A 22757-nucleotide genomic window follows, 5' to 3' on the forward strand; every position below is an offset into this window, starting at 1 on the left:
AAGTTGACGCTCGCCATCTGCTCGTCAACGCCCCGACTTGCATGTGCCCATGTGTACGGCGCTGTCAGTGGAGATGCATTAGCAACATCAGCGGCGACCGAAATTGTTTGACCCAATTCAATTGACGATTTTCGCGATGTCCGACGGCGTACGGCCGAAGACAGCACTGCTTCAGTATCACTGCAGCAGCGCTGCTCTGCATCGCACGACTTGAAGCAAACGTGTCAACATCGTCGCAAGTCGCGCGTGACTCGCCCCAAAACCGCATGGGTGCTCACGCTGCCAGCGCTTGACGCTGCTTCGCGCGCGGGTGCAGTTGAACCAGCCAGCTCCGAATGAACGAGCTCCTCTCGTCTCTGGAAGCGGGCTTTTCCATCCCGAGATCGTGCGCGCAGTGCTGCGGGCACCGCATCTCGAAGCCGGCACTGCCGGCCAGCCTTGACCCAGCGGGGCCTTGAAAAAAGCGCGCGAGGGTCGTGGGGGGTCGTCCAAAGGTCCTCCTCGCGCTTCCACTCTATGATCACCAGCCGCGACTAATGCGTGAACCGGAGCGATGACAACCCGCCATCGGTCCGGACGTCGACCCTGGACGCTGCGAAGCGCCTTCCGCGCGCGCAGATGGCTGGACAACAGTCACGAGAGTGCCCGTGCACCGAAGGGCAAGAGAGCCGCGCCGAGAGCTCCGGTGTCCTGCCAGCAGCAAGCATGCGTGCATATCCGCCCGGTGGAGGTGCTGCCAGCGGCGATAGCGGGCGACATTGTTGCCCTTGTGTTCGTCTACTGCTTGACGCTGTCCGCGACCGCCGATTCGAGCATCGAATTGCTCGAGATCCTTTTTCGCGTGTCTATCCGTTGGAAACCGTTGCGAGGTGTGGTGCTTCAACGCTTAGACCAGAACGATAGCTTCGCTGCACTTGCAGCACGAGCTTCTTGAATTGAATGCCGAGAGTGCCCCAGCGGATACTCTTATTAGACGTGTGGCCGCAGACGACGGATCCTTTTGCGCAGACCGCCATCCCACCGTCCACCTGCGCTGCAACTGCATCACCCCGATCGCAATCGGGGCGGAAGTTTGCGCCGTTGACGAGCTCCTGGATGGCTTTCGTCCGAGCCTTTCTCGTGGATTCTCTCGTGCGCTCGCCGCTGACAGCGCGGCCCTGCTCTCGGCATCAGCTGCTGCCGGGGCTGAGCGCGCTCGGTTCTTTGCGCGTCCCCATCGCCGCGGCCACCGTGGTCGGAGACCCCGCTTCAGCCGCTCTGCTCGGTGGGGTCCGTCCTTCAGTTCCCAATTCGCGCCACGTCCAACGAGCCGGCCCACGCCACCTCATCATCTCGCGGCACCGACCAAGCGGCACCGCTCGCGAAACCTTCCCAGCCCCAAATTTCGCGACCCGTGCGCGGCCAACAGACGCACGCCGGTGCGTTTGACAAGAACCAACCCGAGTGTGACAAGCATCCGCCGCTGCCTTTCCCAGCCACGCGCCGCACCCGCGCCAGGCTCATTCATTCTGCAATCGGCCACGCAGCCCAGAGCTCTGACCACACAACCTTAGCCCGCAATGGACATCCGTCGCCTGCTGCACAACCCGGACGACGGCGGCTGGTACATCATCGGCGAGACCAAGAGCGAGGCCGAGATGAACGAGTTCCGCCGCTCGCTCAAGCGCAACGCCATCATCAACACACACCTGGTCAACTGCACCATGAACCACGAGAACCTCGGCGTGGACGCCGCCAACACGGAGCACAAGATGAAGGTGCAGTGGACCAAGTGCACGTCCGCGCTGTGCCACCCCAAGGGCAACAACCAGATCGAGCTCGACGAGCAGGGCAAGCCGCGCGTCTGCCCCGTGCAGGTGCGCATGTCCACCTGCCAGCTCACGTTCGCGGGGATCATCTGCCAGGCCTACCAGCACCTGAGCGAGGAGCATGACTCGGCCGAGCCGCTGCAGACCTCCGTGACTGAGGACATGAAGACGCACATCATCCGCATGCTCCAGGAGAACCCGGAGGTCAAGCCCATGGCCATCTACAAGGAGCTCACAGCACTGCACGAACAGGGCGCCTTCGGCGCCGACCTCATGCCCACCAAGATCCAGCTGCGCAACGCGCTCACATATTTAAGAAGCCGCAAGCTCAAGCTGTCGGGTGGCGGCGGCAGTGGCGGATCCGCAGAGGGCACTCCGCGGAAGCGGAGATTCGATTCGTTCTCGGACGGCAGCGAGTCCCCGCCGCTCGAGGAGCACCGTCAGCCCGAGTTTTGAAACCGCGACCATTTTTCCCCAACTCATTGTGATCCGGAGGCGCCCACCGCGCGGTGGCCGTTAAAGGAGACTCCGGGAGCAGTCCTCCCGACCTATCTATCGCATCAGCCCCGCCACTTCGCAGTCCCGACCCCACCCCACCCACGCAGGCCGTAGGTCGAGGCAATTCAGCGCAGCGCCACGCTGCCGGGTACTATACAATAGACGACAACATTCGCCACAGCTAAAACCGTTTTCGGTTCAACCCATTGCGTTTTGCTGAGTTCGCTACACTCGACGATGGAGCTTCTAGCCGCAGCTAACGCCGGCATTTCTCCGCCGCTCGCATGTTGTCGCATTGAGTATTGTTCAACTGCACACGCACACAATCGCACTCCGGCCCTTCGCAGGCACCGTAACGCTGCAAGGCCAGCGGAAATTTCTGACAGCCAGCCAGGATAAGACGACGTCAACGCCAAACGCTGCTGATTGCAGCTCGCTCCATCTCCCCAAAGCAATCACTCGCAGCCAGTGATTTTGGCATCAAGAGGTGCGCTCTAATAGAGCAGTGCAACGTCCGCTTCCGTTCGTCCACTTCAACAATCTGGCAAAAGTTGAACTCCACTACGTACGATTCTTCAAAACTCTACGTGGCCCACACCAGCCAAAAAAAAATAAATCCGTAACATAAAGTATTTTCGGTAAGATATCGGTTTGTTACCTCCCCTCCCCCAAAAGATTCCCCGAGCCTAAAGCTCCACTTAGTGCAGACGCGGACCATGAGCAGCGCCGAGGAGATCGGCAAGAAGGCGGACCTGGGCCCGGAGTTCCAGCGCGTGCTGCCGCAGGCGCAGGCCGTGGCGGCAGGGGGCGAGGTGGAGCGCGCGTGCGAGCTGCTGCTGGCGCTGGAGAAGCAGGCGCGGCTGGCCAACGACGTGGCCACGCTCAAGGAGGCGGTGGGCGCCATCCTGACGCTCTGCGCGCAGCACAAGCGCTGGGAGCTGCTGCGCGACCACGTGGCGCTGCTGGCCAAGCGCCGCGCGCAGAAGTCGGGCGCCATCACGGTCGTGGTGCAGCGCGCCATGGAGTTCCTGGCCGAGACGCCCAGCGACGCCGTCAAGATGGAGCTGATCAACGCGCTGCGGGCCGTGGCCGAGGGCAAGATCTTCCTGGAGAAGGAGCGGGCCACGCTGACGCAGATGCTGTCCAGGATGAAGGAGGCGCGCGGCGAGATCGACGAGGCCGCCACGATCCTGCAGGAGGTGCACGTGGAGACGTACGGCGCCATGACCAAGCTGGAGAAGACCGAGTACATCCTGGAGCAGGTGCGCCTCACGCTGGCCAAGAAGGACTTCGTGCGTGCCAATATCCTGGCCAAGAAGATCCTGCGCCGCACGCTCGAGGAGAAGGACTTCCAGGAGTGCAAGCTCAAGTTCTACCACCTCATGATCGAGTACGACACGCACGAGGACAAGACGCTCGAGCTGTGCCGCCACTGGATGGCCATCTTCAACACGGAGCTGGTCAAGAGCAAGGACGACATGTGGAAGAAGGCGCTCGAGCACGCCACCGTCTTCGTCGTGCTCTCGGCCTACTCGAACCTGCAGAGCGACCTGCTGCACAAGCTGGCCAGCGAGAAGCTCGCCGAGAAGGTGCCCGACTTCGCCGCCGTGCTCAAGAAGTTCACCACCAAGGAGATCATTGCCTTCCCCATGGAGCAAGACGCCGTGCTCAAGCAGCACCCCATCTTCAACCACGCCGAGCGCGGCGCCGAGTGGTGGAAGACCCTGCACAACCGCGTCGTCGAGCACAACATCCGTGTCGTCGCGGAGCACTACGACCGCATCCGTCTGCCCCATCTGGCCAACATGATCGGACTCTCGGAGGACGTACGTTTGGCAGTGATGTGCTTGTTTTTGTGTTGGTGAAACTAACTGTGCTTGTGCCTTCGACGACAGCTGACGGAGAGCAGTATCTCGACGCTGGTGAGCGACGGATCCATCTTTGCCAAGATCGACCGCCCTGCCAAGCTCGTGTCATTCCACAGACCACTATCGCCCGAAGAGCAGCTTTCCAACTGGTCCGGTACGTCCTCATCCGCAAACAGTTAGCTGCTGTCCTCCGGCGAAATCGGTGACGATTCTAACCTGGTCTCTTTGTTACACTTGCAGCGGATATTTCTCAGTTGCTGCGCCTGGTGGAGACCACGTGCCACTTAGTGAACAAGGAGAACATGATCCACAAGATCTAAGCTCGCTGGCAGGAACAGCCCGCGTGTGCAGTCTGCAACGAGCAGCACTGCACCGACGAGCATTTTGTCCGGCAAAAATTCTAAAACTGAAAGAAAAAAAGAATGCAGCGGCAGCGCAAGCAAGCTGCTCGTTGGCTCGTGCAGCACTCCTGCTTCCGCGCATATATTCTCGTCATCGTCGCCCTGGCATCTTGAAAAAAAATCCTATCACTACTCCCCATGGCACATCTTACAGCAGGCTGTCTTCGTCGGCGTCGTCGAACTGTCCTGCCTCCGCCGAGCCATTCTCCAGCCCCGGCGACACCTGGAGCATCGAGTCGAAGTGCGCGGCCAGTTGCGCCGCGCGCGCGCCGTCCGCCACCTCGTCCTCGTCACAGATCCAGCCGTCGTCGTCCTCGTCGTCATCGTCCGGGTTCATCTCGGCCGACTTGCAGAACGCGTCGAACACCTCCTGCACTGCTTCAGCACGCGCATATATCAGAGCACACGACACTCAGCACCCAGCACCCAGCAACCACAGGTACAGCAACAGCAGCAGCAGCAGCAGCAGCACGCACGCGTCTTGTCGTCGGCCGGCACGAAGCGCACTTCCGACACGTCCTCGTGGCTGATCTGGCAGTACACGCAGGGCTTCGGGAAGGCCGCGGGATCGCGCGAGATGGCGTGCAGCGTCACGGAGCTCATGTCCCACGCGTAGCCCACGCGCGCGCCGATGGCGGCGCCCAGCCACACGACGCGGCTCGTGGTCACGAACAGCGTGCCGGCCGCCCCGCTGTGCGGCAGCGCGTGCGCCTCCCCGTCGTCCTCCTCGCCCACGTCGCTGGCCGCCGCGTGGAGCTCCACGTTGCGGAAGCTGGCCAGCAGGAACTCCTCGTCGTCGCCGGCGCCCGTGCGCAGCAGCGGCGCGCCGTCCGCGCCCAGGTCGGCCGCCGTGAGCACGTTCATGGCAATAATGCTAATTGCTTCAAAAATATTGTTAATTTAAAACGTTATTATTGGGTTTTAATTTGTGAACCGAACAGGATGCAACAGTAGGTAGACTCTTGCTGTAGTACTGCTCGCATCTATTCTTTAACAATAGGAAATAGGTAGTTTTTGTTGTTGTTGCTTCCACTGACCCTAATCGGATCTAGTACAATAGTAGGAGCAGAACTGCATTGCAGTAGTAAAAATGAAGTTCGCCTTCACTTTTTATCAGTCACATCAGGGAGAGCACTGCTTGAAACTGACACTGTATTACTAGGTAAGACTGGACATGTGCATGGGTCTGCACAAGGAACTATGTCAATAAGTTGGCTCGCACGGACCGTACGATAAACCAAAATTGTCCGGGTTATTCGTCACATAATTTTATTCTTTACCCAAATCGTTGCACTTTCGAAACCTGAGTCGCTCGTTTTGATCCAGAAATATTGGCAATCTGAGATTGACCTCAAGTCACCTATGTTGTACAATTTCGTGCTACCAACAAGCAGCCAATGTTTAGTTCAATCCACTCGTTTTTACTTGATCATGATATGCATCCTCTTATTTTTCATTTTATTTTCCGCGGATAATGCCGTTCGCGCTGAGGGTGCACTCTAGTTCACATTTATCACGCTTCTCTACCCTCCGTGCCTGAGTGGAATACAATACAATATCCGTTTACAGAGCTACACCTACAGTTTACCTGACACTCCCAGATTGAAGTTCATGCTGCGTACGTGAGCTTACCTACGTTGGACATCTTTACTACCAAATTCACCAAACAAAACATCCACAGCCTCAACGATAAAAGTATCGCCGCCAAATGTGGGAGTCGTACCACGTGTTCTCTGTTGGAGTAGTGGACTTCACAGAGGAGGTGGGACAGCAGAGGACAGTAAGTCATCGACATGTACGAATGTAGGAGCTTGGGCGTGGAGAAGACGGTAGAAACGTAGATTTGTGTCTTGCAATCGCAGACGCGACAGAATTGCATGCCATTGCGACGGATGTGATGGTTCCAAGTTGAAGTTGGGGCGACTTTTCTGTCATTTGGATACGACGGCGCCGGTCTTGGCGACCTTGCCCACCGACCTGCTCTTGAGGTAGCAGGCGGTGCGGCCCGGGTTGTCGCTGACGAACGTATAGGTCGCGCAGCCCTTCGTCCGCGCGCACTTTTCGCAGCACGCGTCGGGTTGCAAGCCGTAGACGACGAACAGGTCGTTGCCGTAGAAGTCCACGTTTGTGAACTGCCCCGAGCACTTGGCCGGTTTGCTGATGCACTGGTGGTACCATGGGTTCCACGGTTGGCAGTACGAACCCGACTCGCAGCACTGAGCACCTTCGTGGTCGCTCCCGCAGTTGTCTCCCTTAATCGCGCAGGTCGAGCCAGATCCCGCTGACGACAACGCCGATGAAAACGATGATGACGAAGAAGAAGAAGACGCTGATGAAGAGATAGACGAGGGAAAGGAGGACGAGGCCGATGAATCTGCTGAAGAGGTCGACGCGATGTCGGATCCGTCACCCCATTCCTCTCCTGACAGCGGGTAGCCCGCCTTGGCCGTGTGGTTGTACGTGTACAAACCAAAGTGTCTCTCCAGCTCTACGTCCACCGATGTATCGTCGGGTCGGCGGTCGAACGTATCGAACCAGAACTTGAGCGAGTCTTCATTGCCCGTAGGCACCCAATTGGCCACCGCCTTGAAGTAGTGGGTAGATTCGTTCAGGCTCGCGGTGATAGCATAGAAGGTTCTCCCTCCCGTTTCAGTAAGCAGGATCTGCGAGGCCGGGAATTTTGCCGTCACAGCACCCCACAAGTTCTCCAGGATAGCCGTTGGTTTAGCCGCGTCGTATCCATCGGTAAAGAACGAGTAGATGTTTACACCGAGAATGTCTAGGTGGGCGGAGAGATTCGCAGTCTCGGCGTCGTAGCTCGAGTCTAGGTACTCCGTGATTCGCTGGACAGTGCCGAATTTCACCGCATTGGCCTTGGACCCCAGACGTGTCTTGATCGTGGCCACAATATGAAGGATCGTGGAAGCGTCCACGGTATCCCAGTGCAAGTTTCATTGCCCACCAAGATGGCTTTAACCGTGCTGGGGTTCTTTTCCACGGCTGCGACAGCGTAGTCGATCTCCGCTTGTTGCCATGATTCCGTCGTCATGAACACACCCAGGTGAAGAGAAACGTTGTGCTGGCTAGCAATGTCAGCGACTGGTACACCGTAATACTAGGTGCGAGCGTGCGTGAAGTACTGAGAGATGTACTGCATGTCGACGGCAATGGATGCCGAAAGGTTGTCGTAGTTGAAAGGCTCGTTGCCGAGCGGGTACTCGGGGGAGTGCATAGGGCTGTACGTCACCGCCAAGTTGGCCAGGGACGTGTCGATCGGTGCGCCATGACAGTCGTCTAGTAAATAGACGGAAGCAGCTGCAGCCACGAGTGCGCGGATAATAGATGCCATCTCGACCTCGCGCTGCTCACAAGTGATGGGTTGAGCTGGCAAAATGGAAAGTGGAAATGTGAATGAGAGGAGCACATGTCCGCTCGAGCTTTATTAGATCAAAACACACAAGGAATCCTCGTCAACCAACTGAAGACCATTGTGCTTGTGTCTGCGTGACGCAACTTCACTTCGCGGTTCGGTTGGATAGGAGGGGCGCATACAACACGCGAGCCAAGCTGAATACATGACTCGAGACCGGACAGCAAGATCCAACTTGACAAGCAAAACCAGTTTGGTCGCAAGAGACTGCAAACGAACATTGAAACACAAATCACGAATCGGACCTGAACTCGTCAGATCTGCGTCGTTGCGGCAGGCACGTTGAGCAATTGCACTCGCATAGAGCACTGCAAGTTATGTAAGTAACATTGCGACCTCGACACGGGCAACCTGCGCCTGAACTCCATTGCATTTCATCGGTACAGTCAGGTTCAGATTGTTCATTTCGATCGTCTCTGGAACCGCTGCAACCAATGGATTTTCGGTGGTCGACCACCTCTCGTGTATGGAAATCTATCCAGGAAACGTACGTACATGTAGGTAGTACAAGTTAGTTTGCGTATCTTCCATCGGTGGTTGCTGTGCAGCTTCACGCAGAGCCCTTCGACTTGGGCGGCAATACCTTCAGACTGTGGCTGTAGGCTACAACGTCCCTATCCTGAAGTTCGAACAACGAAAAAATAACTGAGATCTTGGTGATCGCCAAAGAAACGGGTCTCAGTTTGCCACAAGAGCATTTCGTACGAATATCTCGCCATTGGTGACCTACGTCTTTTTAATAGCGAGCACTCGTAAGTGCCGTCCAATTCGATTCACGCAAAATTGTTGAGTCATGTCATGATCGCCGCGCTTAACAGCTATCATGCGTTGCTACGGTGGGCTCCGACGTGGCGGTTGCAGTAGGGGCGGCCGTGGTCACCGCAGGGGTAGCTGTGGTTGCGGCAGGAGCGCTAGTACTCGTGGTGACAGTCGTGGCCGAGAAAGAAGAAATCGTCGCTGCCGTAGTTGAAGTGGGCGCCGTAGTCACGATGCTTGCTGAGCCTGAAGACTGGGTTGCCGTTGTGGAAGTAGGCGCTGCCGTAACAGTACTTGATGCCGAGGACTGGGTTTGCGTTTGGGTTGACTGGGTCTGGGTCGAGGTCGAGGTTGAACCTGAGGTCTGGGTCTGGGTCGAAGTCGAGCTAGATGTCGTCGAAGTTGACGTGGCGGTGGTTGAGCTTGAGCTGGATGCGACAGCACTCGCGCCATTCAGAGCCGTCAGGTAATCCTCGCTCTTCAGCTGACTGTCGTACGTGTAGATGCCAAAGTGCCTCTCGAGCTCCACGTCCACAGATGTATCGTCGGAGCGGCGGTCGAAGAAGTCGAACCAGAACTTCAGAGACGTCTCCGCACCCGTGGGGACCCACGAGGTAACAGCCTCAAAGTATTGGATCGACGAGTCGAGCGACGGAGTCACGTCGGGCGACAGTGTTGACGGATCTCCAGCCGTGGGGAACCCCGTCTCGCACAGAAGCATCTGCGAGACCGAGTACTTGGCCGCAATGGCGTCCCAGACCGAGTCCAGCAGCGCGGTGGGCTCGCTCGAGTCGTAGCTGTCGTCGAAGAACGGGTAGATGTTGACTCCGAGGATGTCGAGACTTTCGGACAACTGGTTGATCTGGTCGTCATAGTCCGTGTCGAGGTACTCGGTCGAACGCTGCACTGTGCCGAACAGGATGCCGTCGGCATCGTCACCGAGGGTCTCCTTGATGGAGGTGGCGATGGCGATGATCTCCGAGGCTGTGGTGCCAGTGTACAAGTTCTCGTTGCCGATCAGGATGGCCTTGACCGAGCCGGGGTAGTCCTGCACTGCAGCCACCGCACTGTCGATCTGGTCCTGCTGCCACGACTCGTCGGTCATGTAGACGCCCAGATGCAACTTGATACCGTGCGCGGCAGCATACTGCGCCACACCCACGCCGTAGAACTGCGAGTAGAACGTTCGTACGTGCGTGAAAGACTGTGCGATGAGCTCCATATCGGCATCAATAGCCTCCTCCAGCGCGGTGGTGTCGAGGGTGTCGCTGTCGGTGAGCGGGTACGCCGTGGAGTGCATGGCGCTGTAGGTGGTGGCCATGTACGCAGCTGCGTTGGTAGATGTGAGGTTGCGCGAAGCCGTTGCGGTTGTCTGGCAGATAGCACTGACTGCCAGGCCAATGGCCAGCATCACCTTGTTAGCAGCAAACATTGTCAAGGTCGTGGGTGTTTGAGAGACCAATTGCTGACGAGAGCGCGAGTTACGATGTGAGCCTCGTAGCCCTCCCGGTTCGACTGGAGAAAGCGGATCTTCGAGCTCATCAGATGTGTCAAACCTCCTACAACCGACCTGCACAATGCGCACGCACGGCATGGTACACGGAAGCCGTTGCCCCGTCAGCACCAGCCAGTTTCTCGTCTCATGCTTCGGTGCCCGCACGATATGAGCCGATCCTGCCCCTGGTCATGCCCGACGGATCATTTCAGTGGTAGGCCCAGGCACAGGACTGGTTCGAATGCTCCGGGTCGTCACGTCGACCGACTTGGTCAGTGCTGAGCTGCTTGGGGTGCCTGTCACGAGAGTAGCACTCGCACCGTTGCCTTAACAACTGGTCCGCTTGTGGGCAGATTCAGTCCGACGTGCGCGTGACGTGGAGGCCGAGGACTGTGCTAACATCTACCGCCTGCAGCACTCTCTGCGCTGGGCACTGGACGGACTCATTCGATGGCACTGTGACAGCGATGGCGAACCTCGCACGAAGGCGTATCCGGCTTCATACCGCCATCCGCTGTCTTTTCGAGTCGATGCACACGAGGTTAAAACAACGGGGACAACGAGCAGGTGAAGTCGAGACAAGAGAAATACTCGCTAGTATTTCTCGCCGAGTCGGATCAGCGATGTTGACGAGCTGTTTAAGGCATCCAAACTGCTTTGGATTCCGAAGCATTGCATGCGGGAGCTGACTCACCGAGCGGTTCCGAGCCCTCGCTCAAATTACTTTCGTACATTATGGCATCGATAGGAAGATGTTGCAGGCAATCAAGCAATCAAAACTGGCCGGTCCGGAGTCCGGAGTCCGGACCGGACGGCGTGCAATGCATGCTGGTCTTGCTTCCAAAGTTCGGATCCCGAACGTTGAGTGCTCGTCTTTACTCGATGGATTTCGACACGAGAGTCCCCGACAGTCGGGCTGCTTTGATGTACCGGACTGCCAGCCCGCAGCCTGTTCGCATTCACGAAAACGCCACTCACCCGGTGGATTGCATTCCTAACCAGCAAGCAGACAGGCAGTTGATCTCATTTCGAAAGTCTCTCTTCTGGTCGAAACCGCGTTCCTAAGTTCTATAGTATCACTTCGCAGGCAACGAGGACAGTGAGGCCTTGAAGTTCATGAAGTCCTGATGAATCAGAATTAGTATTGTTACCAGTTCCCTCCCACACTATGGTAGGTTTTTCTTCTTGAAAATACTAGTTAACCTAGGGGTTAGCAGTCGATACTTTGTTCGCAGATATTCAAGTCGACAAAGTCGACTTTGGCCTTTGTGTTTTCGAGAGCAGCTACCAAGTGCTGCTTAACCGGTACACTCCTGGTACCAAACCGGTACACCACATGTTAGTGTAACCACTATGTACCGTGAGTGTTGGTGTTTTTTGTAGCCAAGAAGAGGCGAGATCATCCCCATAATCCAAGTATCCATCTCGAAGATGGCGCAGCGCGGTGGTCGACAGCGCGTGAAGCTGTCGTGGCAGGAAGCGCTGGGGCCTCAAGCTCCGGCGCCCAGCCAGGACAAGAAGCCCAAGGCCAAGCCCAAGCGCAAGAAGCGGCACCCGAACGACGTGCGCACGGAGCAGGACATGGACGCCATCGCCGGCTTCGACGACAGCTCCGGCGACGAGCTGGACGCCGAGGTCGACACGTTCGGCGGCGCGGGCTTCGTGCTGGTGGACCTGGAGAGCGAAATGGAGGAGCTGGCGCTTGTGGCCACGGAGGAGGGCTTCGCCAGCGTGCGCGTGGGCCCCAAGCACAAGAAAAGCAATAACAATAACAGTAATTCTGATAAGAAGAAGAAAAAGAACGAGAAGAGGACGGAGCAGGAGGTGAAGGCTGTCGCATCCAAGAAGGAGAAGAAGAAGGAGAAAAAGATGAGGCAAGCGCTCAAGCTGCTGGAGGTGTTGGAGGAGGAGGAGAAGAAAGAAGAAGAGGAGGTTGTGGTTGTTGTCGAACAGAGCAAGAAGCAGAAGAAGAAGAGTAAAAAGGATAAGAAGAACCAGCAAGTTACTACTGGTGCTGCTACCCCGAAGAAGAAAGCAGGGAAGAATGCCAAGAAGGAGGAGAAGACGGACGCTAAGTATGCTCCTAAATGTGGTGATGCCGAGGGTGATGGAGTGAATGAGGCCCCGAAACGGAAAGAGAAAAAAAAGAAGGGTAAACAGAACCAAGCGGCAGAATTGGAGGAGAAGGACGCCGCACCGCCCTCGAAAAGCGAGGCGGACGGGAACTCCAAGAAATCGTCCAAGAAGGATGCGCGTGAGAATGGACCGGTTACTTACTCGGAGTACCTGGACCGCGACGTAGTAATTCGAGGACTGGAGATGGGGGGTCTTCTTCAAGGCAAGCTGCGAGTGAACGCGATGTATCGCATGGATGGATATATCAGGGTGGATGGTTTGTCGATGGACGTACTTGTAAAGGGCATGCAGGACCGCAACCGTGCCCTTGACGGTGATCTTGTCGCCGTCCGCTTGCATCCAGAATCGGAATGGAAACCCATGAATGAAGAGAACGAAAAACGAACTGTTGGTTCTGCAGCATCGAAGCCCATTTCTTCGACCGCAGGCGTCAATCAAACTGCGCTGCATTCGTTGTGGCTTCCGAGTGTGCAGACCGACCAATGCTTCTTCAAGCGTTCTCCCGATGAAGAGAATTCTGTGGATATGTTGAAGCAGTCGATGGCTCGTCTCAACGAACGCATTAAAGAGTCTCGCTGCCGCCCGACGGCAACTGTTGTCTTCATTCTGGCCCAAGGCAATGCGAACGGCTTCATTGGGTCCTTAGAGCCCAAGACAAGAGTGAAAGACTTGAATTCGTCGCTTTCAAACAACGATAATTACGCGTTTTTCAACGCCGACGACCTCCGCCTACCTCGACGCATTCGTATTCCCCGGCTACAGCTCCCAGACGAATTCATTAGCCGCCCGTTGCTTTACTCCAAGACGATGCTGTGCTTTTGCCGGATTAAAACATGGTCAACCAGGCACCAGAGTCCGATGGGCGAGTTCGTGAAGACTGTGGGCGAGTACACAGGAATCGAAACTGGAATCTCGGCCATTTTGTCTAAGCACGGGTTACAGTCACACACACTCGATTTCGACAGCTCCATTCTGGACGAACTGGACGAAAAGTACGGCACCAGCGGAGAGAAGTGGGAAGTCCCCGAAGACGAACTTCAGAAACGGAGAGACTTTCGCCAGACACAAATCTTCAGCATCGACCCGTACAACGCCCGCGACTTGGACGACGCGCTGCACATTCGCGCCCTCAACGATGCTCGCACGAAATTCGAGATCGGCGTCCACATCGCCGACGTGACCCACTTCATGGAACATAACTCGTTGTTGGACCGCGAGGCCCGTTCACGTGCGACGAGTGTGTACCTAGCCAACCGCGTGCTGCCGATGCTGCCTCGGATTTTGTGCGAAAAGTTGTGTTCGTTACAGCCACAGGTGGATCGCTTGGCGTTCTCGGTTGTGTGGCAGATGAACGTTGATGGCACTCTGGTCGATGGGGTGGAGCCGTGGTTCGGGAAGTCGCTCATCCGTTCGTGCTGCAAGCTGGACTACGGCTCGGCGCAGAAGATGCTGGACGGTGTCATCTCCGCTGACAACGTGGCCGAGTGGGAAGAGGACCGACGTCCAATCCCCGGCGAGAACCCCGACATCACCAACGCGACGGTGATACGAAGCGTGAAGGACTTGTGGAGTATTGGCGAGAATCGGCGGGCGATGCGATTCGAGACTGGTGCTGTGAGCTTGAACGACGTGAAGTTGGTGTTCTCGCTGGATGCGAAGGGCAACCCGACCCGATACGGCTCGTACGAACTGAAGGACAGCAACCGTTTGGTGGAGGAGTACATGTTGCTGGCGAACTACTTGGTGGCTCAGCAGTTGCTTCGCGCGCATGGCCCACTAGCGTTCCTACGTCACCACCCACCACCAGTGGCAAGGTCTATGGATCTAGCATTGGAACAATTGAGTAAGAGCGACATCAAGGTTGATGGTAGATCGACCAAACAACTTACCGAGTCGCTGGAGCGACTTCGACAGGATCGTGGTGAGACGACGTATGCCATTGCGCAGGCTTTGATCATCAAACCTATGAAGCCTGCCGAGTACATGGTTGCGGGAAATGGTGCGTCCTCGGAATCTTGGCGTCACTACGCCCTGAATATTCCATACTACACTCACTTCACGTCGCCTATTCGTCGGTATGCCGATGTTGTTGTGCATCGCTTGCTCCAAGAAAGTGTGGTGGGCGCCGATTCGCCAGCATCTGAGAATGAAGACTCGGATTCCAGGATTATGGAGTTTACCTCGGTTGCACAAAACTGTAACGATAAAAAGATGACGTCCAAGAACGCGGAGAAAGAGTGCGACAAGGTGTTCTTGTGTGCATACGTGCAGAATCTTGGTGATGTTGAAGTAACTGGCGTCGTACTGAGCATGGGTCAGAAGAGCTTCACCGTCTACATTTTGGAGCTTGGATTAGAGCAACGCCTCTTTTTGCAGGAACTGCATATGCGCGGTTCGTGGAATGAGAAGACATCGCAGCTTTCGATTAGACTACCAGTGACGCAGGTGAAGTTGGAAAAGGTGACCGTGATGAAAGATGAAGAGAATGATACCCAAGACACCACGGGCAAGAACACGAGGGCAAAAACCCAGCCGGACATGATCAAGTTGTCCTTCATGAAGCAATTGCGTATGTGCATGTCCACAACGAAGAAGATGCCGTTAGCTCTGACGTTCTCAGTCATTGGAGAAAAGAGCTAGCATTACCCATTCCACGTGTGATCGATGAATATGGTGCATGTAGTTAAAGAAAAAGAAAAAAAATGTTGTAGTATTACGTCGCCAACATATCGGCAATCTCAAGCTGGACATCATGTACATGGTATCGCAAACAGAGACCCTTTCCTTTGTGCCCCAAGTCCAAGCAGAAATGGTCAACAGAGAAGTAGGCATACAGCGTCCTTATAGGCACTTGTAGACGTACCGTCATGCAGCAAAAACAATCTGACGAAAACACGAGAGAAAGCGGCTTTCCAACATCATGTACTACGTACAGTACATGAATTTGCATTACTTGAAGTAATACTGTAGTGCTTGCATAGAGTGAAAAAATATATGTTGAGAAGTAACGAAAGCTGGTTTGTATGTCTGGGACGGAGATACTCCCTTGAATTTTTCTTGATATTTCTTGCAGCCCGGAGCCCGACCGCTACTCTCACCGTCATCGACTATATCAATGCAACCCGGGTGCTTAACGGAACTGTGACTTGAGCACCAGCAGGCGGCCGTCAATCGCATCCACTTCAACGTCGCAAATGGTGCGCAGGATGTCCTTGAGCAGCGCCTTGTCGTCATCCGTGACGATCAGTTTCTTCAGCTTCCTCAGCAGGTCGCGCGTGCGCATGCGTCCACCGTAACGGATTAGCTCCTGCTGCACGCCAGCCTCAGTCAGCTTGTTCGACGACGAAGGCGCGGACGGTTTTTGAATCTTCGTCGGCGGCTCCTCCTTCGTGCGACCCTCTTCGGCGGGGCGCTTGCCATTGGCATTCTCAGCACCAGCCGCCGTACCCTTCGCCTTGCCGTTCGAGTCGGCAGCGGACGCGCCGTCCGCCGCGCCGTTGCCAGTCTTGGCGTCACCCGAGACACCGCTGTCGCCGGGCGCGACGCGCTCGCGGATGATGTTCCCGCCCAGGTCGCGCTTGATGATGACGTCCATGTCCTTGGCCGAGTAGTTCTCGTCCTCGTCGCCGTCGTCGTTGTCGTCCTTGTCCTTGTTGTTCTCCAGCATCTCTCCGTTCTGCGCGCGCTTGAGCAGGTCCTTCATGGCCTGCCCGGTCTCGGTGAGCTTGCCGGTGCCCTCGGGGTCCACCTCGAACTCGTCCTCGTCCGAGTCGGACTCGAGTCCCTGCGGGTCGTCGTTATGGATCTCCGCGTCGCTCTCGTCGTCGTCGAACTTCTCCTCGAAGTCTCCTCCGTCCTCCCCGGTGGCTCCTTCCCCGCGCGCCTTGGGGGCACGCACGACGCGCCGCGGGCGCGCCGCCTCGCTGACGCCGAAGATGTCGTCCCCCTCGGCCTTGGGCTTGGCGGCGGCCGAGGCCAGCGCGCCCGTGCGCACGCGCGGCGCGCTGACCGTGTCGCCGGCGGCGTCGGGCTTGTCCTCGCCCGCGAGCTTGTGCTTCATGAGCCAGCGCTCGACCGCGCGTTTCTTCTCGTTGTTCATCTCCTCGGCCTCCTCCAGCGTGAGCGTGCGGTAGCTCAGCGGCTTCTTGAAGCGGAACCACTGCTCCACGGGCATGACGCTGAACTCGTCGTTGTGGCGGTTCTTGACCAGCAGCATGTACGTGGACGCCTGGCCGCCCTCGAAGGTGCCGTTGAACTTGTTCTTGCCCTCGCTGTCCTCGATCACCCAGCCGGCCGTGCGCGTGTCCTTGCGGCGGCGGCGGCGGCGCTTGCGCAGCGCCGGGTTGTAGCCCACGGGCGCCTCGTCCTCCTTCTCCTCCTCCTCGTCCACGCGCTCGGGCTCGCGGTACATCATCACGGGCTGCGCGCAGCCGCTGAAGCGCGGCAGCTCCGGCACGTCGAAGCGCGCGATGTTGTAGCGCTTGATGGACGGCGTCGCGCGCAGCACCAGCGTCTCCGTGTCGGCGGACGCGCCCGCGGAGGAGGAGGAGGACGCCGCCCCCGAGCGACCATTGCGCCCCGAACGACTCATTTTTGATACTGAAGGCGGAAACCTAATTTTGGTTTTGGACAAATGTAGTACTCAGAAACTTAGTTCACTACGCGATTACTTGTATATGAGAAGAAGTATGTGAAACAGTATCTTTCGTATTTGATTGAATCTATGGCCATCTTCTTGTGTCCGCCTGTTTGCGCCAGTTTCTCTCAACCCGAAACGCAGACCCCATTTGGCCACCTCAAAATTAAGAAGTTTGCTCTCCAAAAAATTGTGTTTCCAGTGCAAATTCTAGTTTTTACATGTATACAGATCACTGATCCTAGTTTTGCCAAAGGTTGATACTTTCGGCTGGTTGACTGTATCGTGGAGTTCCCGATTCTGGATTTTTTTACCGAATAGTGCCCGAATCTGTCGTTTCCCGCGCACCTTTTCTTCGGAAGTAGTCCCGTGAAGACAAACATGCTCTCTGTTTCACTAGTAGGAGGCGATGTAGAGGTCGGCAGACACTTTACAGTTAGACACGTTCCGCCATGAAAAGGTGTGATGGCGCGAGTATATGTAGCAAACGACGCAGCGGAGCGAGTCACTTCATGTCGCCCTGACTTGGGGGCGACTTCGCGAGGAACAGCCGTTGATAGTGTACTGTATGACGTGAAAAGTTTCACTAAAAACATGGGAACTCCCACTCGTCAGCGATATGACAGCTAGAATGTAGGCGTTAACGATTTCAACGAGGAAGCCGCTGTTGCCGATAGCAGCAATAGCCATCGCTATCTATCAGCAACACATTTAATTTTAAATAGTTTCGTCTAGCATCCGAGCTGCGCCGAAGCGCTGGGCGATCACGCATCCTCGTGGCCCATCTTGCCAAGGTTTTCTCGGCAGCTGAAGGATGCAATCTCCATATGGGGTTTTTAATTCTGGATAGAGCGCATGTCGTGGCTACCACTTCAACAAGCCGTATCGAGTCGTCGGCTGGAGCTTCATGTGCTCGAAGCATTTATCCAACTCATTGGTGCGGAAAGGAGAACGTAAGATGTCAGCGCATCCTCCTTCTCACGCTGTTCGGATGCCGTTCACGAACACCGGATGGGGTCACCTACAGCCTTACCTCTCCAGCTAGATGGTCTAGCCTAGACCATAGAGCTCACTCGGCAATTCTCCGCGCTGTAGTCAAGTCCAGCAGAACCAGCCCTTCCAACCGGCACAATGATAGCTCGACTGCTTACTGCCACCCTAGCGTTCGCCTCCGTCCTTACAGCAGCACCGCCAACGGTCTCCGCTGCCACGGGTTTCGGATACACCACGGGTTCCGACAAGTACATCATCAGCACCGGCAAAGGTCTGACAGTCACCATGAAGCAATCTACCTGCGACATCACGTCCATCAAGTTCAACGGCAAGGAACTGCAGTACAAGTCCAAGGCCACCCACGTGAACTCTGGTCTGGGCAAAGTCACGTCGTCTGTCAAGACTCTCAGCGACTCCAAAAGACAATTCGCGTTATCTGCAAGGCCACGGGTCTGGAGCAAACATACCTCTTCCGCCCCAATGAGAACGTCATCTACTTGGGCACGTATCACTCTAGCAACCTCGTGCTGCCGGAATTGCGGTTTCTCGCTCGGCTGGACAAGACCGTCGTAAATGCTGGTATCACGGAGGCCACGATCGAGTCGGGTATGACACCGATCGAGGCAGAGGACGTCGTCTCCAATAGCAAGGGGCTAACGCGGTCCAAGTTCTACTCTGGTGTTCCGTTCATCGATGACGCAGTTCATGGCGTGAAGAGCAGCGCTGCTGGAGTTTACTTCGTGATCTCGGATCTCGGGTACGAGACGTCCAGCGGTGGCCCCTTCTTCCGTGACATCAACAACAAGCTTGACGTCTCAAACGAGCTCACGTTCTACATGAATTCGGACCACACGCGCACGGAGGACTACCGCTACGGCTTCCACGGCCCTTACGCGCTTGCGTTTACGAACGGTGCTGCTCCATCGGCCTCGTCGTTGGACTTCAGCTTCTTCCAGAACCTGGGACTGACTGGGTTTGTTCCGTCCGCTAAGCGCGGAAAGATGTCGGGCACCATCACCGACGCGAAGGCTGTTTTGGGGAATTCGGATGTCGTCGTTGGCTTCTCCAACGCAGCAGCTCAGTACTGGGTGAAGGTTGCTGCTGGAAAGAAGACTTTCACCTCGCCGTCGATGAAAGCGGGCCGATACACAGCCACCGTCTACAAAAAGCAGCTGGCTGTCGGCACGGCTTCAGTCCTCATTAATGCGGGATCCACGAAGACCCAGAACATTGCGGTGTCGTACAACATGACTTCAAAGCCCATTTGGCGCATTGGCGAGTGGGATGGGACGCCTGACGGCTTTCTGAACGCGGACAAGATCCACAAGATGCACCCGAGCGACTCTCGTATGTCAGCCTGGAAGGCGCTCACCTTTAAGGCGGGGACCGATGCCAACAGCGCGTTCCCTATGGCGCAGTTCCGCGGAGTGAATGACCCGATCACTATCAGCTTCAGTCTTACGGCAGCTCAGGCCAAGTCCTCCAGAACGTTGAAGATTGGCCTGACCCTAGCTCAAAGCAGCGCTCGCTCCAGTGTGACTGTAAACGGCAAGTGGATTGCACCGGTGCCCGCGTCTGTGGCTGTGAAGACGCGCGGTGTCACTCGAGGTGTGACTGTGGGCAACTACAGGCTGTACGAGTACACAATCCCGTCGTCCGCGCTAGTCACGGGCACCAACACGATCAAGCTCACTGTTGCTAGTGGTGCAAGTGACCCGGCCCAAAAGTTCCTGGCTGCTTCAGTCGTATTTGACGCTCTGGAACTGGTTTAGAGCATTGATCTCTCCTCGAAAACTAGATGCATGTAGAGTGCAGTTTCTGTAAGTCAAGCGTATTGTTTTATCCAATTTGTGTACATGCAAAAGAATTGATCGATCCATTCAACACAAGGAGCAGAATACCTGATTGACTATTACTATCCATATTAGTATATGTATGAACAGGTAGAGGTTACACGCAACGAAAAACAGTCAGTACCTCTCAAAGTCCTGCACATTTTGCACCGCGATTGAGTCAGCACGGACTCGACAAGAAGGAACGTAGCGCATATGGGATCGAAGCATGCGCGCTGCGAACGAGCCGCTCTCTCGGAGAGGCTCCAAAGCATCCCACGAGCAGCAAAAATCGATTTGAGCGCTCCCTATGAATTCGATTTGACAGGGAGCGCCAATCCGCTCCCACGCTCGTGTCGGACGCATTAGTAGGGAGAACAAGAGTTAAACTATGTGTTCGCTTGATCGGCGAGAGTTGAGAGTAGAGTTTTTCTTAGCTCTCTTGGGCCTCTGCTCGTGGGATGCTTGGAGTCTCGAGACGTAGACTTGTCGAAATGCTGGGCTACATGGTGTGTAAATTTCCTGCAGCTGTTGACGTGGCGTAGTCTCCTATGCCGTTGCAAAATATTAAATAACATCTCCTGTTCTAGCGCAGAGTAACGCATGGTTCTAATGGAGCCACACAATGGTGGCTGCTTGGCACGACATGAGCTAAACTCCGTGTTTCACTTTGGCAAAGTGGCACGCAACGTGACTTTGCAGTACCTTCAAGTATTTCGATCCGTCGTGTCTTTCACCCTTTTGGCGATCCCAGGATCCGCTGCCTCGACCAACAAAGTGTAAACACACGGCAAATTGCATCCGCCCCGCGACGCTACAACAACCTGTTTGTTGAAGTAATGACGTTACCCCCTCCTCTACAGTGCGGCCTTGCTGCCTGCCGAGCCTCGGCCCGAGGAGCATACGGAGCGCAAAGCTCACTTCAAGCTCTTCCATTGCGATTCCTCTCGGATTTTGCTGCTCGTGGACTACGAGTCGTAGACACCGCGGAGACCAGAGCTGACTCTTCGTTATGTGGCACCGAGTTCATGGCACTTCAGTATTCACCAACGAGTAGCCAAGCGCTTTCGGTCGGAACAAGTGCACCATGCTGTCTGGACGCTTATTCCGCGCCGCCTTGCTGTTGACCAGCGGTTTGCTGGCCGTGGCGCAGGCAAACACTAAACAATTGACGTCCAACCTGAACTTCCAGTCCGAGGAGGAGCGTGGGGCCACCTCGAGCTTCGGGTACAAGGCTAATGGCAAGTCGTGGGTGATCGACTCCGGCGCCGGTCTCACCGTCAAGGTGAGCCAGGGCTCGTGTGATATCACGTCGATGGTCTGGAACAAGGCGGAACTGCAGATTAAACAGAAGATGACGCACATCAATTCCGGCCTGGGCAAGGTCACAAGCTCCATCCAGGAGCTGAAGGATAAGACCATCCAGATCTCGTGCAAGACCAAGGGGCTTGAGCACACCTACCTTTTCCGTCCGAACGAGAACGCCATCTACATGGGCACGCACCACACTACCGAGATGCAGCTCGGCGAGCTCCGCTTCTTGGCGCGTCTGGCCCGCAAGCCGATGAACAACCCTATGGTCACGGCATCGAACATCGACGGAATGAAGCCAATTGAGGCCCACGATGTGTATGCCGACTCGAAGGGCGTGACGGCCTCCAAGTTCTACTCCGGCATTCCGTTCATCGATGACCGTGTCCACGGCGTGACTGGCGATGCTGGTGGTGTGTACTTCGTCATGTCTGACTACGCGTACGAGAAATCGGTCGGCGGGCCGTTCTTCCGTGACATTAACAACCAGTGCACGGAAGCCAACGAACTCACGTTCTACATGTTCTCGGACCACACGCGCACGGAGGACTACCGTTTCGGCTTTCACGGACCGTACGCGCTGGTGTTCACGGACGGAAAGACGCCTCCGACTGTCTCCGATGTCGACTTCGACTTCTTCCAGGACCTCACTCTCGCTGGTTTCGTCCCCGAGGCCGAGCGTGGGTCGTGGACCGGTTCCATCACCGACAAGAATGGCGTGCTGAGCAACTCGAGCGTCGTGGTGGGTTTCTCCAACGCCGAGGCTCAGTACTGGGTGAAGCTCAACTCGACCACGGGGTCTTTCACGTCACCCATGATGATCGCCGGCAGCTACAACGCCACCATCTACAAGAACCAGCTTCCAGTGAGCTCGGAGGCGGTCACCATCTCTGGCGCCTCTGGCTCGACTCCGGCCAGCACGAAGGCGGCGCCAGAGACTCAGACGTCCCACACGCCCACGCCCACCCACGCTTCGTACCAGGGTCAGTCGCGTAGAACTCAAAGCGTGCAAAATGCTCAGACCCTCACGGTGACGTACGAGCCTGCGGCGAAGCCCATTTGGCGCATTGGCAAGTGGGACGGCACCCCCGACGGCTTCCTCAACGCCGACAAGATCCACACCGCCCACCCGAGCGACTCGCGCATGGAGGCGTGGAAGCCGCTGAACTTCACCATCGGCACCGACAAGGACTCAATCTTCCCCATGGCGATGTTCCGCGCTGTGAACGACCCGATCACGATCAACTTCGAGCTCACGAAGCAACAGGTCGGAGACCGTACTCTCAAGATCGGCGTCCCCCTCGCTCAGAACAACGGCCGATGCCGTATGACTGTGAACAAGTACAGTGCCAAGGTGCCTCTGAGTGCGGCCGTGAAGACGCGCGGAGTGACGCGTGGTGTCACTGTAGGCAAGTACATGTTTTTCGACTACGCTATCCCGAAGTCGGCGCTGGTGGAGGGTAATAACCAGCTCGTGCTCTCGATCGTTAGTGGCAACAAGGACACGCTGGGCAAGTGGCTGTCGGCCTCGGTCGTGTTTGACGCTCTCGAGCTTGTGTAGCGCGGTCAACCTTTATAATTTCAGCCTGGAAC

At 56.3% G+C, this 22757-nt stretch overlaps 9 protein-coding genes across 11 annotated transcripts; 5 read left to right on the forward strand and 4 right to left on the reverse strand.

Moving 5' to 3' along the window:
• Positions 1-1559: 1559 nt before the first annotated feature.
• On the forward strand, positions 1560-2264 carry IUM83_16918 (uncharacterized protein; the record flags this gene model as incomplete). Its single annotated transcript, XM_067941834.1, has 1 exon — positions 1560-2264. One exon carries the CDS (start codon positions 1560-1562, stop codon positions 2262-2264), a length of 705 nt encoding a protein of 234 aa, XP_067794339.1.
• A 758-nt stretch (positions 2265-3022) lies between these two features.
• IUM83_16919 (26S proteasome non-ATPase regulatory subunit 12) lies at positions 3023-4494 on the forward strand (the record flags this gene model as incomplete). Its single annotated transcript, XM_067941835.1, has 3 exons — positions 3023-4132; positions 4202-4328; positions 4415-4494. 3 exons carry the CDS (start codon positions 3023-3025, stop codon positions 4492-4494), a joined length of 1317 nt encoding a protein of 438 aa, XP_067794387.1.
• Positions 4495-4723: 229 nt separating this feature from the next.
• IUM83_16920 (Chloride conductance regulatory protein ICln) lies at positions 4724-5439 on the reverse strand (the record flags this gene model as incomplete). The annotated part of the gene is made up of 2 exons (XM_067941836.1): positions 4724-4950; positions 5052-5439. 2 exons carry the CDS (start codon positions 5437-5439, stop codon positions 4724-4726), a joined length of 615 nt encoding a protein of 204 aa, XP_067794333.1.
• Positions 5440-6506: 1067 nt separating this feature from the next.
• IUM83_16921 (glycoside hydrolase family 17-like protein) lies at positions 6507-7523 on the reverse strand (the record flags this gene model as incomplete). The annotated part of the gene is made up of 1 exon (XM_067941837.1): positions 6507-7523. One exon carries the CDS (start codon positions 7521-7523, stop codon positions 6507-6509), a length of 1017 nt encoding a protein of 338 aa, XP_067794377.1.
• Positions 7524-7690: 167 nt separating this feature from the next.
• IUM83_16922 (glycoside hydrolase family 17-like protein) lies at positions 7691-10193 on the reverse strand (the record flags this gene model as incomplete). The annotated part of the gene is made up of 2 exons (XM_067941838.1): positions 7691-7959; positions 9119-10193. 2 exons carry the CDS (start codon positions 10191-10193, stop codon positions 7691-7693), a joined length of 1344 nt encoding a protein of 447 aa, XP_067794311.1.
• Positions 10194-11687: 1494 nt separating this feature from the next.
• IUM83_16923 (DIS3-like exonuclease 2) lies at positions 11688-15032 on the forward strand (the record flags this gene model as incomplete). 2 transcript variants are annotated; one of them, XM_067941839.1, is made up of 1 exon in its annotated part: positions 11688-15032. In XM_067941839.1, one exon carries the CDS (start codon positions 11688-11690, stop codon positions 15030-15032), a length of 3345 nt encoding a protein of 1114 aa, XP_067794332.1. The 2 variants fall into 2 exon arrangements, with proteins under 2 accessions (XP_067794332.1, XP_067794331.1); XM_067941840.1 differs by having other exon boundaries at positions 13494-15032.
• A 490-nt stretch (positions 15033-15522) lies between these two features.
• Positions 15523-16983, reverse strand: IUM83_16924 (Transcription initiation factor IIF subunit alpha; the record flags this gene model as incomplete). Its single annotated transcript, XM_067941841.1, has 1 exon — positions 15523-16983. One exon carries the CDS (start codon positions 16981-16983, stop codon positions 15523-15525), a length of 1461 nt encoding a protein of 486 aa, XP_067794378.1.
• A 1176-nt stretch (positions 16984-18159) lies between these two features.
• On the forward strand, positions 18160-19793 carry IUM83_16925 (putative rhamnogalacturonase; the record flags this gene model as incomplete). 2 transcript variants are annotated; one of them, XM_067941842.1, is made up of 2 exons in its annotated part: positions 18160-18384; positions 18465-19793. In XM_067941842.1, the coding sequence occupies 2 exons, from the start codon at positions 18160-18162 to the stop codon at positions 19791-19793; spliced, it is 1554 nt and encodes a 517-aa protein (XP_067794335.1). The 2 variants fall into 2 exon arrangements, with proteins under 2 accessions (XP_067794335.1, XP_067794336.1); XM_067941843.1 differs by lacking the exon at positions 18160-18384 and having other exon boundaries at positions 19023-19793.
• Positions 19794-20940: 1147 nt separating this feature from the next.
• On the forward strand, positions 20941-22725 carry IUM83_16926 (Polysaccharide lyase; the record flags this gene model as incomplete). Its single annotated transcript, XM_067941844.1, has 1 exon — positions 20941-22725. The coding sequence occupies one exon, from the start codon at positions 20941-20943 to the stop codon at positions 22723-22725; it is 1785 nt and encodes a 594-aa protein (XP_067794334.1).
• Positions 22726-22757: the final 32 nt, after the last annotated feature.

Source organism: Phytophthora cinnamomi (genome assembly GCF_018691715.1).
Source record: "Phytophthora cinnamomi strain GKB4 chromosome Unknown Contig25, whole genome shotgun sequence".
Taxonomy (NCBI): Eukaryota; Oomycota; class Peronosporomycetes; order Peronosporales; family Peronosporaceae; genus Phytophthora; species Phytophthora cinnamomi.